Here is a 16764-nt window from a genome sequence, read left to right as displayed (position 1 = left end):
GTTGCTATCCCACTTCCCATGCTGTGCTATTTCCCACAACAAAAGGGAAGTCTCTGAGGACTCCTGCAGGAGTGAAGAAGTCCACCCTCCCTCCTGCACTACTCCCTGAAGAGGAGCTGACACACAGAACTAAACCCAGTCCTGTCGGCGTCAGCACTGATTTTCCCAGGCATTCCATCTCCTCTACCCAGTTCGCATTTGTCTATCAACGTTGTTCAACAGAACTTTCAGCAGTGATGAAAATGCCCACTAGCTGCACATGGCTATTGAGTACTAGACATGTGGCTTGTTGGACTTAATAACTGATTTTTAAATTTTATTTAAAATAAATTGAACAGTGCAGCCTTATATAAACATGTTTGTTGACTTTTCAAGTTACCATTTGATGAGAACCTTTATGAACTTGTATAGAGTATTTATTACACAGCCTCCCAATTTTCCTGGCTCTAATCCACTCTCTACATGCAATCAGAGCAGCTGACCAGGTCCTTCACCTGCTTAAGCACCTGCCAATGGGTCTCTATCACTTACAGGATCAAGAACCCCATATATGAGTTCTCCAGAATGTCCTTACCTATTGATGCAGCCATTCCTGGCCTTGCTCTTCACCTCTGATACACTCTCCTTTGCTTTGCCCGTGCTTTTCCTGTTGCCTCAACCATCCTTTCTCCCTGTACCCTGGTTTTGTTTGCCCAGCTTACTCCTACTTGGCCTTGAAAATCAGATGCTCTCTCCCCCAGGAAGCTTCCCCTGAACATCCCTTTAACTATCCCCTCTACCCCAGAGTGGGCTGTGTGCTCTTCCTCTGGGCTCCCACAGTCTCCCATGCTTTCCTCTATCAGAACACTGATATGCTAGGTTGCAATTACTGATTAAATCGCAGTGTTATATTCGCCTCTTTATCTCTAGCATCTGCACAGAGCCTGTCTCAGAAGAGATATCAAGGAATGTTTAAGTAAATTATTCTAAATGTGTTGGGTTCTGTAGTGACTGGAACTATGCTTGTCAAATCCTTTTTAATCTATCACCGTCTTTATGATTTAGAGCACTCTCTGTGGTAGGCAGGGCCTTTGCCTCAGTTTGTTGGAAAAGGAAACTGAGCTCAATGATTATAAGTGATTTATTTGCCCAACATTATAAAGCTCTGAGGTCTGAGTTTGAATAAGACCTAGCTTTTCAAATTCCTTTTGTCCATCTGACTGGTGTGAGGAACTTTAGTGTGGGAGAGGTCACTAAGGGCTTCATTGAGGACATAGGAGGACGTAAGAGGACAAATGAGCTTCAATGAATATGGCTTGTGAATTTTAAACTGTTCAAATGTGAGGGATTTTTCTGATGAGTATTTTCATGTAACTTTCTGTAGAGGATTCTTGTGGTGCCCACACCTTATGGCTAATTTCAGTGAAGGTGAATGAATAGTTCTATGCATGTTGCCAGCAACCCACCCAAAAAACTTTCCAGTCCTCCTGCTTTTCTGCCTCAAGGCTTTCTCACAAACTCTAGAGGGCTGCTCCGCCCTGGGCACACATAACTAGGAATTGTGAAAGCTTTCAAGCTGGGCGATGGAGGTAACCCTCAGTCAATGGAGATGGGAATTAAGAGGTAAATGACCCAGCTTCCTCCGTCTTTAGTGGGACAATGCTGAGGCACATTCTACAGGGTTCTTCAGAGGGTCTCCAGTGAGATCAAGCCCAGTTGTCTACAAACGCCATCAGCTCAATAACACACATTTTTCTTGGCACCCCCCCATCCCTCTTCCACTCTCTCCACCTCACTTCTGTTTCATGGGTTTACCTCCCAAGCACACTACCAGCACCGAAGCTCATTCACAGCTGATCCCCACCCTCGCTCTGTGCCTTGGCTCATGCTGTGCCTCTGCCTGGCACCCTCCTCTCCTGGCTGACGGCTATAGGGTATCCGCTCCTCTCATAAGTCTCCATGAATTACTCCCATCGCCCAACTTAGAGTTTCATCTATGATCCTGTAGTACCTGGAATACTACTTAACCTCTGCCAAAGCCATTATCTCTTTTCCTTTCTCTGTGAGCCCCTTGAGGAGTGGGGGCCTAACTAGCACGGTACTTGTTGAAAAATTAAGTGCTCGGTAAAACTGGTAGGAAAGCGCAGTAGCGAACTCAGGAATCATTTCTCGTGCCACAGGCGTTTACTGAGCATTTACTTTGTGACAGCGCTGCGCTGCACGACGGAGAACGCAAAGATGACCCCGGGCATCAGGGGAGCTCACCCTCAACAGAGGAAGAGAGGCGTAAATGACGCACAGAACACCCCAAGTGCTAGGACAGTGATGCGTGGCTGGGGTGGTGTGGGCACAGAATGAGCGATGCTCAGGGCCTTTCAGTTGGAAGACATGTCACCCAGCACCTCCACCAGGCCAGGCCCGCGGGGGTGCGGTGGGGGAAGAGAAGCGCTGGGGAATCAAGAAGCCTTTCCCAAGCTCCCCAGGTTGAGCAGCACCCACAGAAAGGCCGTCCCAACCAGCTCCGCGGTGCGCGCGGGCCCGTCGGGGGCAGGAGCGTGCCATCCGGGCAGTGCCGGGCCCGCGCCCCGAGGCCGCAGAGCATGCTCAGTGGCCGGGACGCCGCGGCCCCGTAGCGAGGAGGGAGCGCCGCCGAGTCCCGGCCGGAGGACGCGGGGCCCCCAGGGGGCTGGCGCCGAGGGGGCGGGGCCTCGGACCCTCGCCCCCTCCCTTCCCCCGGGCTCGCCCCCAGCCACGCGCGCCGCGCACTCCAGTCGGCCGCCCGTTGCCCTGGCAACCGTCGCGCCGCGTCTTTCTGAGGGAGCTCCCGTCGGCCCGCAGATCCTATCGCCCGCTCCCCCACTGCCCCGCGATTTTCGGGTGGGCTCAGAGGCGGAGGGACAACCAAAAATGGCGGAGCGGAGCCAGACGGCGCTTGAGGCAGGTCTGTGGGGGCGGTCGACCAGGGAAAGCGCTGAGGCAGCGCCGCAGTGCTGCGCCTGAAGGGACAGGGGACTTGAGGGTGGCCCTGTTCCTGTGGAGGCGCCACTGTGTGTTTGCGCGAAGGGGCTTTGACCTCGGGGTCAGGGGTCAAGGGGGGTGCATACCCCGTGGCGGGCGGGGGTGTGTGGGGGAGTGTGCGCCCTCCTGAGTGAATGTGGACCCCGAGAGGGCTGGGACCCCAGGGAGGACACAGCGCTCCAATCCCGAGGGGCACCTGTGAGGGCTGATCACGGGGTGGGCTGCGTCACGGAGAGGCTGTGCATACCCCCTGTGGGGGTATGGGGGGCTCCCTAAGGGGCATGGTGTGGGGAGAGGGGCCCTGCTTCTGAGGAGGCAGGTGTATTTAAGAGCAGTGTTACTTTGACATCAGGCAGTGCCCTGGAAGGGACACCGAGTATTTGTGTTTTGAGGAAGTCTAGTGCCTTAGGGTGAAAGTATACAAATCTTCATGTGGGTCGTTGAGAGGACGAGAGGCTTGAGGGGACGCCCAGAGCTCCAGTCCTCAGAACCCTCCCAAAGGAGGCTGGAGCCTGAATGTGAGTGCAAATGGGATCTGTGAGCTTGAAGGTCATGCACAATCCTGGGATGCATATCTTCATATCTGCGGGTGGAAGATAGTCTTTCAGAGGCAAGAAGACTGGCAGGAAGACAGACCCAGGGTCACATTCCTGAGGTGACCCCCTTGTGGGTATGGCTGGACGTGGAGAGAGAGTGACCCAAGTCTTACAGGGTCATAGAAAACAGCAAGGGTTTTTACAGTCCTGTGTATGTGGGAAGGAGTTTGTCCCTAAAGGGGGTAGGGGACTGAAGGACTGGAGCCTCAATACAAGTGATATATGTGTGTGTGTAGAAAAGCAGTGGCTTTGGGATATGTGTGGTGGTGGGTGATAGAAGTGGTATAGAGGCTTTTGTGTATGTGTCCTGATTAGGTATTTTGGTTACAAGAGTGACCCACTTGAATTACCCAGTCCCTGGGGGTTGGGGAGGGGAGGTGGTGGTTATGATAAGACCATCCAGTGGATTGGAACTGGAAAATGTGTGAAGCCATCAAGAATGGTTCAAGAGGCCATTATCACCCAAGACTTGCATGGTTTCTCTTTCTTTTAAAAAAAAAATCATCTTTATTGTTGAAAGTATTACAAATATTCCATTCCCTCCCCCCCCTTTTGAACCTCTCCTCCCCCTCCCTTCTCCTCCCCAGGCCTGCAGGGCACTATTGGCACTATTGTCTGAGTCCATGGGTTTTGTATATATGCATGTAAGTTCTTTGGTTAACCCCTTCCCCTCCCCCCTTCCCTCTGAGAATCCTCAGTCTGTTCCATGCTGCCATGTTTCTGTATCTGTTTTGTTTGTCGGTTAATTTTGTTCATTAGATTTCACATATGAGTGAGATCATGTGATAATTGTCTTTCTCTGATTGGCATATTTCCCTTAGCATAATACTTCCCGGGTCCCTCCACGTCGTCTCAAAGGGTAAGAGACTTTTTTTTATATAGCTGCATAGTATTCCATTGTGTAAATTTTTTATCCACTCATCTACTGATGGGCACTTGGCCTGTTTCCAGATCTTAGCTATTGAAAATTGTGCTGTTGTGAACATAGGGGTGCATATAATCTTTCTGACTGGTGTTTTGGGATTCTTAGGATATATTCCCAGAAATGGGATGACTGGTTCAAATGGAAGTTCCATTTTTAATTTTTTGAGGAACCTCCATACTGTTTTCCACAGTGGCTGCACCAGTCTGCATTCCCACCAGCAGTGTACTAGGGCTCCCCTTTCTCCACACCCTTGCCAGCACTTGTCCTTTGTTGATTTATTGATGATAGCCATTCCGACAGGTGTGAGGTGGGACCTCATTGTCGTTTTAATTTGCATCTCTCTGATAGTGATGTTGAGCATTTTTTCATATGTCTCTTGGCTATTTGTATGTCCTTTTTGGAGAAGTGCCTGTTTAGATTCTCTGCCCATTTCTTAATTGTATTGTTTGTCTTCCTCTTGTTGAGTTGTATGAGTACTTTATATATTTTGGAAATTAACCCCTTATCAGATGTATCATTGGCAAATATGTTCTCCCTTCTGTGGCATCTTTGTTTCTTCCAAAAAGGTCATTCTGTTATTCATTTAAAAATACTTAATCAATAACCTTTGGACATGTGGGATTGATAAACACAACAAAGACCCTTGCCTTTATGGGCCTTACATTCTAGTGGAAGAAGACAGCATAAGCAATGAAAATAATAAGTAGAATAATTAATATATTTGAAAGCAGTAAATCTACAGGGAGGGGAACAAGATAAGAGAATCACAAGCAAGGAGTTTCCAGTGCCTAACTTGTGTCCGTGTCTTTAGGCAACATGACAAAGTAAATGGGACATGGGTTTTGGAATTAAACAGATAAGATTTAAAATTCCAACTTTACCACTTACTGTGTAATAGTGCTTCTCTGAGCCTCAGTTTTATTCATCTTTAAAATGATGATACTAATTCTTGATTCAGTAGAGTTGTGAGGGTGTTCGTAATTTACATGATAGAATTAAAATTCTAACTAACTCACTGGATTAATTAATACCTTCTATCCCCTGAGACATGCAGAATGGTGCAGCCACTGTGGAAAACAGTATGGAATTTCCTTACAAAACTAAAACTGCAACTGCCTTTTGACCCAGTGAGCCCACTTCTGGGCATATAGAATCCCAAAACACCAATCAGAAAGAAGATATGCACCCCTATGTTCATAGCAGCGTTATTTACACTAACTAAGATCTGGAAATAGCCCAAGTGCCCATCAGTAGATGAGTGGATAAAAAAGCTGTGGGACATTTACACAATGGAATACTACATGGCTGTAAAAAAGAAGGAAATCTTACCCTTTGCGACAGCATGGATGGACCTGGAGATTATTATGCTAAATAAGACAGTGAGAGAAAGACAAATATCACATGATTACACTTATATGTGGAATCTAAAGAACAAAATAAACAGACTGACAAAATAGGTCTAGCTAGAGGCGCGAATCTATGGAACAGACTGATAGATCTCAGAGGGGAGGAGGGTGGGAGGGACGGGAAGAGATTAACTAAAGAAAATACAGGGTGCCCCCCCAAATATATATATATATACACTTTAACAGCTGATAGCTTATTTTTGAAAATGAAATGTATTTTAATAAACACTGCCTTTATAATTATTCAAAGTGTGTGTATACATTTTTGGGACACCCTATATATGCATATATGCATAGCCATGGTCACAGACAATAATGTGGTAAAGGCCTAGGGGGGTGGAGGCAGGGTGGAGGGAGGCAGGGGCAGGGAATGAGGGACATTTCTAATACTGTTAACAATAAAAAAAAAGCAATGAAAAAAAAAGTTGCCAACTACCCTTGAAAACACACTACCTCCCCACTTAAAGCTGTGAGAATGAGCTTTCTTAATAGAGTGACAAAAGCACCCTTATCCTGTGGGTGGGTGTCTGCCCTGAACAGTACATATATTGAAACTTTAGAAGTTTCAATAAAATTAGTTTTCAAAAGAGGATTAAGTATTATCAGGAGGACAGATAAATTTGTTTCTGTTCTAGCGAGCTAAATATTCTTATATTGATGATATAATTTTTTCAAGCTCTTTATCTTTTACATATCAATCCATTCTCTATTTAGAAGAAACTAGAAATTAGTAAAGCCTGCAAACTTTTAATCTCTAGCTTTCTTGATTTTTTTTTTTTTTTCTGCTACAGGCTTTGCCTATCCCTTCATTGTGGTTAAGTAGAAGAGATTGGTCTGTAGAATAAACCCTAGATCTTTAATTCCTTCTTCCTTCCTTTTTTTTCTTTTAATCATTCTCTATTACTTGGGTATTATTTGCCTGGCAGGTCAATAGAAATCTCTGATTCTTAAGTATTTCAGGTCTAAAGTGGATGTGCTGCTTACTACTGCTAACTATCTTGAGTATTATAAATATTTAGTGCCAAAGAGAAGAAATAGTTTAGGAAATATAATTTAAAAAATTCTTATGTATATGGAATTCCTAAAAATCAAGTTTGACTTTTAAATACCTCAGAGTTTTAAAAATGATAAACCAGGGCTTAAAATTCATTTTTTATTCATATTAGTTTTCTAAATCTAAGAAAACTGCTTCTGATGAAAAGTAAAGCTGTCCTTGGATGCATCAGGGAGTCACCACATTTCTTAATTCTGATGCTGTCTTTATCTTTGCCGTCCAAGTTTTAATTAGTCATTTTAAAAAATGTAAATAATTATGTGGAATTTAAATAAAGAAAATAATAATTATTTCAAACTGTTTAAGCTTTATTTGAACCATAGTTATCAGATTCTTACTTTTATTCAAGTTATTTTGTGTACAGCTGTCCTAATTTTGCACATTTTCCCTTACAAGTTTATTAGCAAATTTTTATTAGGCACAAGGCAATATTGGGTGAGTGGAATGTTTAACTGGACTTGTGAGCAGAACTTCCCATTTCCCTCCATATTGGCTTCCTGGGGTCTTGGGAATGTAACTTTAATTGTTATTTTTAAATTATAATAAGATTTAAAAATGTTAAATTAGGCTTCCATACTGAATGTAGGAGCATAAGAAACTTGTTCTTATTTTCCTGTAATGGATACCCTATTAATCAAAATGTGTTAGCATTAAGGTAAAAGGTCTCTGGTGGTTTTTTCTGTCTTTTACCCACCAGTCCTCCACAGTTAATTTCTCTGTGGACAACTTCTGTCACCCTGAGTCAGAGCTGGGACAGACTTAAGAGCTCAAATAAATGTGACTGACTTAGGGATATTTTCTCTTTTCATAGACTGGTTATAGTATAAGCCAAAGGTAAAACCATTTGTCTTTGGTCCATTTGATTCACCCACTCAAACTGGTTCGTGATCATTCTTTCCCATTAATTTACCAGAGAATAGTTTAGTGGAGTCTTGTTTTGGGACCAGAGAGAGGAACAAATGACAACTGCCCACAAAGAAGTCACCTTTAATAATTTATTTACACAACAGGAACATTAGAAAGAGTGAATCAGGTGAAGTCTTTTTCTCTCATCTCAGTGGCTATCAACAGAATAATATCTTGCTATCAGGAAATAGCTGGAATACATCTCCCTTCATTGTACCATGCCACAAGAAGTTTTCCTTAGAGCAGTGGTAGCAAACTGGCAGCACAGGGGATGGATCAAGTTATCAGATATATTTTGTTGGGCTTAAAAGTATATAAACAAGGAATTAATTAAATTACATTGATTACCAATTATTTAAAAATAGGAAGACATCACATAAAGGTATGAATTTCTGCCTTCTCTTAAAAACTCAGGAGACTTGGCAAAACTGTATCTACAGTGATGGATGTTCATTATTGGCTCAAGCTGAGTAGCTGATGCCACCTTTAGAACAAAATAGAACCAGTGGCATAGATACATGGAGCAGACTGACAGAGGTCAGAGGGGAGAGGTAGGGGGGGACTGGGTGAAAGAAGGTGAAGAGATTGGCCGAGGAACATATAAGCATAGCCCATGGATTCAGACCACAGTGTGGTGATGGCCCAGAGGGGGAGGGCCGTGGCAGGGACTGGGTGGAGGTGGGTAAACGGGGCGGAAAATGGGGAACATCTGTAATTGTGATAAGAACAAATGAAAAATATTTTAGAAAAAAAGAAATAAACATATTTTTCTTTATTATAAAAATGTAAAAAACAGGTGAAATGAATTTTAATATATTTTAACTTAAAATACAACGTCCTGATATATTTGCCTTATTCATCGTCACATCCCAGTACTCAGTGAAGTAGTGACAGGAATTCTATACCAGTTAGTAGGGAAGGGGCAATTTATTCTCATGGCTTGGCCGCTCAAGAAGAAAGCTTTTTTGGATAAGGGTGGAAGAGTAATTATCTGTAAGCAAATATGGAGCTGCGAATACTGTTCCTCCCCTTATCCTAGAGATCCTAGGTTAAGAAAAAATGCACAACCTCTTTTTAAGAGGACTGCAAGAGAAATAGGGCCATCTGAGGAGAGTCAGATTTTAGAGTAAGGTGGCAGTGGGAACATTTAAGGAAGAGCATAGGAGCATTGAGAGAGTTTATAAGAGTTGCAGTCCTAAAGTTCACATTAGTGTTAGAAGGTAGGGTGACATGGGGAGCTAGACTGGGTGGCATATAGATTAGGCAGGTGTAAGGAGGGTAAGTGATGAGGAGACAGTGGAGGATTTGTACCAAAGTTACTCTGAGAGAATCCTAAGGGAATTATAAAGGATCATAGGGATAAAGGACAGTGTTGGAAAGTGGGCAGAAAGAACTCGGTTGGAGTGAACCGTTCCATGATGTCCACATTAATGAAAATTAATTTAAATGCTATTGTGAGCTATTATGCCAAGTAAGCAGAGGCCTCTGGACAGGCTGGTATTTTTTGTGTGTGGCCATTGCTGCAGATGGATAAGAAATCAGATGAGACCTGAAATTGGAAGATTTAAATGAGAAGAGCCCAGAACAGGTGGTGACAATGGGTACATTTCAAAGTAAGGATCTATAGGTTTAATGACTGGATGTGATGAAAAAAGAGAAGTTTCTTTATCAATATTTGTACGTGTTCACTATTTATTAGGCATCTTATATAAATTACATTTAAGTCTTACAAAATCCTGCAAGGTAAGTTAGATGAATTTCTATTTTTATAGACATGGAAACTTAAGTTCAGAAAGGTCATAACTTGCTTAAGCTAACACAACTAGTAAGAAGTAGAAACAGGAGTAATCCGGATCCAGCTGACTCCAGAGTCCTTTGCTATTCCTTACATATGATATCTTTCCAAAGAGGACAGAAAAAGGGATAAAAAAAGATTACATTTTTAAATTTGGGGATTCATTGACATAAATAGAAGAATCAAAGGAGGAAAATGGTGGTGTTGTGGAAAGGATAGGTTTATTTTAGGTACGCTGAATTTGAGGTAATAATGGGATATCCATGTGGACACAATGAGGATGCAATTAGAAATTTGAGACTTGACTTAGAGAGAGTGAGGAGAGGAGATAAAGGCAGTGAAGGTTTATGTAGTTGAATAATAAGTATACATATATATTGTCTAATGAGTAAGTTGAATACAAAAATGAATCATTTAAAGATTTTCAGAATTGAGGTATGTAAAATTTCTGGGTATTATAAAGATTGCAATGCATTCATTTCTAGAGTAGATTTTGACATATATGCAGACATGAAAAAATATTTGTATAGATATATTGAAAGCAATAACAAATATAAAATTATATATATGTATTTAATACATATAAAACTAGCATCCTATAACTAGAATTCACACTATTGACTTTAATAACAATGCATGAAGGTCTTTGGATTTGAAACATTAATAATTAATGATTTTAATATACCACATAATATTCCATCTTATAAATGAAATGTTATTGTATGTAAATATTGCAGTCATATAATTGTCTGGATTAGATAGTCTACTAAATCTTTCTGACTTCATTGGGAGTTTCAGTTGTAGATTTTTAAACAAACATTTACTGAAAGCCTGCCTTGTGCTAAACATTTTTCACATGAGCTATTTCATTTACTTTTCAAATGACCCTGTTATATTTGAGAATTTTTTTTATAGTGAAGAAGATTTAACTTTAGTATGATTTATCAGTGATGATAATGTTACCATTTTTATAGCACTTTAGAACATACAGAGCAATTTTATATACATAATTCATATTAGCACAGGAATCATTGTGCTAAACATGTGCTATATGTTACAGAATCCTGAAACATATTTAATCCTTACAGATCTACTGTGAGGAAGGTATTATCATCATTTTTACAATGAGAAATTTGAGACTCATGTAGTTAAATAGCTTGGCCAAGGTTACATGCCTAATAAGTGACATATTGCAGATGATTTTAAATACATTATAATTTAAGCCATTGCAATTAGTACCACTATCAGCCGAGGCATTGAAAAAAATGCAGTAGCTAGAATAAAATAAAATGTGAAAATCAAATGTTATCTTCACATTGGTGTTGCATTTCATTTTTGTGTTCCATTGTAGAAATCATACCAATATTTGATAAGATTTGTTTGAATTGTTTTACAAAATTGCTTTAAAACACAGTATGTTTACAGGTAGGGGATTTAACAGATGATTTCTAGCTGTCCCCAACTCCTCACTAAGTATATTGTGTAATTACTCTTTTAGGAAAGAAATAGAAAATTATTTTATTGAAGGCATAATCGCCAGGAAAGAACTAAAAAGTGCCTTGGTTTTTCAGATGCTCTCTTGTATTTTTATATTATTCAACTATTGTAATGTCTGTGGTGTCTGTGAGGAGATAATACTGTGAAGGTATAATATTTTGGGTTTTCTAGAACATTTCAGAATAATAGAGCTGATCAGAATGGTGTTTTATATTTGAACTTCTTATTCTTAGCGAGCAAAATTATGGACATATAGCTTGTTGATTTTTCTTTTTATATAAATAAAGCAACATTTCTTAATTTAAAACAAAGGAGAATTCTTCAGATAAATACCCAGAAGTGGAATTACTGGGTCATATGGTAGTTCTACTTTTAGTTTTTTGAGGAACCTACATACTGTTTTCTATAGTGGCTGCACCAATTTATAATCTCATCAACAGTGCATAAGGGTTCCCTTTTCTCCACATCCTGGCCACCACTTGTTTGTTGATTTATTTATTGATGGTAGACATTCTTACAGGTGTGAGGTGATATCTCCTTTTGGTTTTACTTTATATCTCCCAGATGATTAAGGATGTTGAGCATCTTTTCATATATCTGTTGGCCATCTATTTGTCTTTGGAGAAATCTCTATTCATGTCCTCTGCCCCTTTTTAAATCAGATTCTTTGATTTTTTTTGTCATTAAGTTGTGTGAGTTCTTTCTTTATTTGGATATTAACCCATTATCAGGTGTGTCATTGGTGAATACATTCTACCAGTCAGTAACTTGTACTTGCATATTGTTGATAATTTCCTTTGCTGTGCAAAAACTGTTTAGTTTTATGTAGTCCCATTTGTTTATTTTTTTCTTTTGTTTCCCTTGCCTGAGGAGACAAAAAACATTGCGAAGAGCCATGTCAAAGAGTTCTGGATATTTATCTGAAGAAATCTAGAACACTAACTTGAAAACATTTATGCACCCCTATGTTCATTGCAGCATTTTTTGCAATAGCCATGATATGGAAGCCAGCTAAGTGTCTATCAGTGGTGAAAGGATAAAGAAGATGTGGTGCACATCTACAGTGGAAAATGACTCCACCATAAAAACCAATGAAGTATTGCCATTTTTGACAACATGGATGGGCCTACAGGATATTATGCAAAGTGAAATAAGGAAGAGATGAATACTCTTCACTTATATGTGAAATCTAGAAAAGGAAATAAGCAAAACAGAAACTCATAGATATGGAGAACAAATTGATGGTCACCAGATTGCAGGGGGTTGGGGGGAGGGGTGAAAAAGGTGAAAGGGATTAAGAGGTACAAATTGCCAGTTATAAAAATAGTCATGGGGATGTATAGTACAGCATAGGGAATATAGTCAATAATATTATAATAACTATGTATGGTGTCTGGTGGGTACTAGACTTATCAGGGTGATAAGTTCATAAGGTATATAAATGTCCGATTGCTATGTTGTACACCTGAAACTAGTATAATATTGTATGTCAACAGTAACTGAAAAATAAATTTAACAAAGAAAGGGATTTCTAAATGGTCTAAGTGGAGGCAGTTCATCGATGGCACTTTTGTATTTATTTGCACAAGTCCTAAAGTTGTGAGACGATATCTGCCCTTTCTTTTGTTTGTTGTGAGGAAAAGAAACTAACTCCTCAGCTAGTAGAAATAAAAGTGCCAACTAAGCCTGTAGTACAGATGATAAAACTACCAGTAGAGGACTAGGTTAAGCTGTGAAAGCTAGTTATCTATGTAACATGCCTGTCCTGGGCTTGTCCCCTCGTGTTCCTGACTGCCCAGACCATGCTTAATTAAAATGCCTTTTCTCCCTGGGCAGGACCTTTTCTCCCTGGGCAGGACATCAGATCTCCCAAATATCAGCCTTCTTTACATTTAAAATGAGCGTGTGTTGCCTCCTCTTTTCTTAAAGCTCTGTCATATGCTGCATTTTGAGAAATGAATCCATTAGTTTATGTTGATGCACAATGATCTATTATTTCTTTCAGCCTACTTGGGAACTGAGGCAGTGCATTTACACTAGACTTAGTTGAGGATTTGAGTACTAGCAGTCAAGCTGTGTGATCTTGGGCGTATACAGAAACTTCTCTGTGTCTCATTTTTTCTTACAATAAATTTCACACGTACAAGTTTATTTCTATCGTTAATTGTGTAGCTCACTATGTATAATCATTAAGGCATTTTTTGTGGTGTTATTTGGATACTTAACAGCTTACTCTACTGGGATGCTCTGGCTTGCTGGAGAAAGAAACTTTTTTGAGTACAAAGCACAAAATATAGTCTGGTACTAATACTAATTCACTTGCAGTTGCTACTCCTACTACTTTTAAGAACTGGGATTGAATTTAGAAAGAATTGGGATTGAAGTGATTTTTATAGCTGTAGAACCAAAGTTTTTTTCAGATGTTCTTTGAGTTTTTCTGGTAATGTGTGATGATCCTAGATGTATTTGACTAAGAACTACTTACATTAATAGTAAACCAGTCAGAAGAAGCAGAGCCATTATAAGTGGAAATCTGAACAGACCAGGAAAGCAAAGACTTGGATCATTTTTTGTTTTGCTTCCTTCGGGCAGGCTTTTGTTTTTGAAAAACTAACTTAAGGGATGTAATATATAACATATTGAGCATAGTTAACAATACTATATTATATATTTGAAAGTTACTAAGACAATGATCTTAAAAGTTCTCATCACAAGAAAAAACATTTTGTAACTATGTGTGGTGATGGATGTTAACTAAATTTATGGTAATAATTTCACATTACATATATATAAATATACACACACACACATATATATATATCAAGTGATTTTGTTGTACATCTAAATACAATGTTATATGTCAGTTATATCTCAATTAAAATAAAACCTCAAACAAAATAGTAACATCAACATATTTTCATTTTGTCCAAAACGCTTTGTATCTTTGAGGGGAAAAGGTTTATTCTAGTGAGGCCCTGTCTGTATTATAGCTCTGCAAAGCCCTGGGAAATATAGGGAAAATAAAATGCCTGAGCAGGAAATTGACTAAATGGCCTTTCAGTTCTCTCATTTCCTCTTTCCCTCCAGAGTAATACAGTGAAATTTGCCTGTTGGTACTCTCAGTATGCTTAGAAAAGACTGGATAAATGGACAGATAAAAACTTGATTCAAATTGCATCCTTGATTAAAGAGTAATTAGAGGACAAGTTCAAGCTATATTTCTTTTCTCTGGGTTTTGTAGTTCTAAACTGTTTAAATGAAGCTTCATATTGTTCAAAGGTAGATGTATTTTTGTATTTTCTCAATATATTTATAAAATTGATGACATACTGTTTTAAACAAGCTAAATATACATCTAACAAAGGACTATATTTCTTGCCTTTGACTCACCATATATACTTTTTTTAAAATCTTCACCAGAAGATATTTTTTCCATTAATTTTTCAGAGAGAGTGGAAGGGGAGGAGTAGAAACATTGATGTGAGAGAGACACATTGACTAGTTGCCTCCCGCAGGTGCCCTGACGGGGGGCCGTAGATCGAGCCTGCAACTGAGGTACGTGCCCTTGGCTGGTACTGAACCCGGGACCCTTCAGTCCGCAGGCCAACACTCTAACCACTTAGCCAAAATGGCCAGGGCTCATATATACTTTTCTTACCTTAAATAAATGACCCAAAATTACTTCCCTGAAGTAAAGAATTAAAAGGCCAAATATAGCTCGGATTTATTATTAAAAATAAAAAAGTTAATTATTTTGATTGTACTTAAACATGTAGTTTTAGTTATTTGTGTGGTTAAGAGCATGAACTCGAATTAGATTGCCTGAGTTCAAATTCTGGCTGTTTACCTGTGATTATTTAACAATTAATTGAGCTAATATTTGCAGAGTACTTAGTATAGTGCTAAGCATATAGTATAAGTATTTGTTAAACAAATTTAAAAGTTATGTTGTGAGAAATTAGATGACTTTCAAGTTCATAGTACCTGTATAGTATTTGAACAAGGTATGAGCTCAGTGGGCATTTTTGGATTTGGGTTACCTTACACATATGTGTATGGCATATTTTACATGAATGACACCAAACACAAAAATGCTTACCATTATTTTATTTGTTGTTACATTGTTATTTTATAGATTCTAACATTTTCTAGAAGCATTGAAAAATTTATTTGATTTGTTTTCTGAATACTGATAACAGATCCCTTGAATCTCATCTCTGTAAAGATATGTCAGCATGATCATCTAATTATTAAAAACTGCTGAATTGGTTTGCGTTTAGGAAGAACGTTTTTAGATAGTTCAACTCTTGTTATCATAATGCTAATGTAAAAGTGTTAACAATATACCAAAGCTCCTTGGCTTGTTTCTTAGAAAATGACATAAATAATTTCAAAACTCTTATGATTGAGACTTTTTTTTGCCTCTTCTTGACACTTGTGGATAAAATTAGAGTTACTCTAATGACTCCGCATGGAGTGTAAACAAAGCACTGCAAAGTATTAAATATAACTGACAATCATAGTTAGTATATGACGGTATGTTTTATAAATCTGTTTTTCCCCCTAGGGTACATAGATCATTTCCTTTAGCATCAGGGAACTGGTTTCCTAGAGGAATAAGTGACTAACCCATGAAATCTTCTGTAAATTTTGGGGGTAGATGACGTTAGATAGGCATTCCAGGTATCACATAAACATTTTCTTATAAAGAGATATGAGAAGAGAAAAGAAATATTATAATTTGGAATAACAGATAACTGGTGGTATGAGATATATTTATAGTATATAGAAGAATATAGATTTGTGGGTTTTTGTTTTGTTTACTATGGGCATTATTATCACATAAGTAAGTTAATTCATTAAGTTTAGTAAGAAATTTCTGGGACTTTAAGATTCAATAAGGAAGAAAGATTAGCAAAATACTTGGTTTTAAAAGAATGTAATATTAAATAAAAATATGTGACAAATTGGTGCAAAATATTTTCAAAATGAACCTACTAGACAAGATCTGGAGCTACCTAAACTCTCATACACACTGCTGGTGGGACTATAAACTGGTACAACCACTTGGAAAACAGTTAGGCAGCATCTGCTTAAGTTGGGTATACACATATGAACCCTATGACACACTCTTCCCTCAAATGTGTATGTATGTGCACCAAAAGACATGTTCAAGAATGTTGATAGCAGTATTTGTAATAGTTGAAAATTGTAGCAACCCAAATGTCCATCAACAGAATGGTTTGAAAATTGTTTAATTAATACAATTGAATAATCTACAGCAATGAGAATAAATGGACCACAGCAACATGTGAAAGTAATTGATACAAAATAATATATGTCATATGATTTTATTTGTATGAAGTCCAGGAACAGTGAAAGTACTCTAAAGTGTTAGAAGTCAGGGCAGGGTTTACTTTTGGGGCAGAGTAGGAGATAGTGATTGGGAAGGGGCAGTATGATGACTTTGGGGTTCTGGAAATGTTCTACTTGATGTGGGTAGTTGTTATACAAGTGTGTCCATTGTGACAATTCATTAGTCTTCATATTTTTGAATTATGAAGATTTGTGTACTTTTGTGTATATCT

General features: G+C 39.0%; 1 protein-coding gene across 2 annotated transcripts in view; it reads left to right on the top strand.

Annotated features, from left to right (window-relative positions):
* Positions 1-2648: 2648 nt before the first annotated feature.
* AGBL4 (AGBL carboxypeptidase 4) overlaps positions 2649-16764 on the top strand; it is a 771449-nt gene continuing 757333 nt past the window's right edge. The window contains exon 1 of one of the 2 annotated variants that reach the window (XM_081143910.1): positions 2649-2920. In XM_081143910.1, coding sequence (XP_081000036.1) covers positions 2887-2920 — 34 coding nt within the window. In that variant the 5' untranslated portion in view covers positions 2649-2886. The remainder of the gene's footprint in view (positions 2921-16764) is intronic. The other variant, XM_081143911.1, reaches the window with a different exon arrangement.

Source organism: Miniopterus schreibersii (assembly GCF_964146895.1).
Source record: "Miniopterus schreibersii genome assembly, chromosome: 8".
Lineage (NCBI taxonomy): Eukaryota > Metazoa > Chordata > Mammalia > Chiroptera > Miniopteridae > Miniopterus > Miniopterus schreibersii.
The sequence above is the reverse complement of the archived record's forward strand: the minus strand, read 5'-3'. Positions and strand labels throughout refer to the sequence as shown.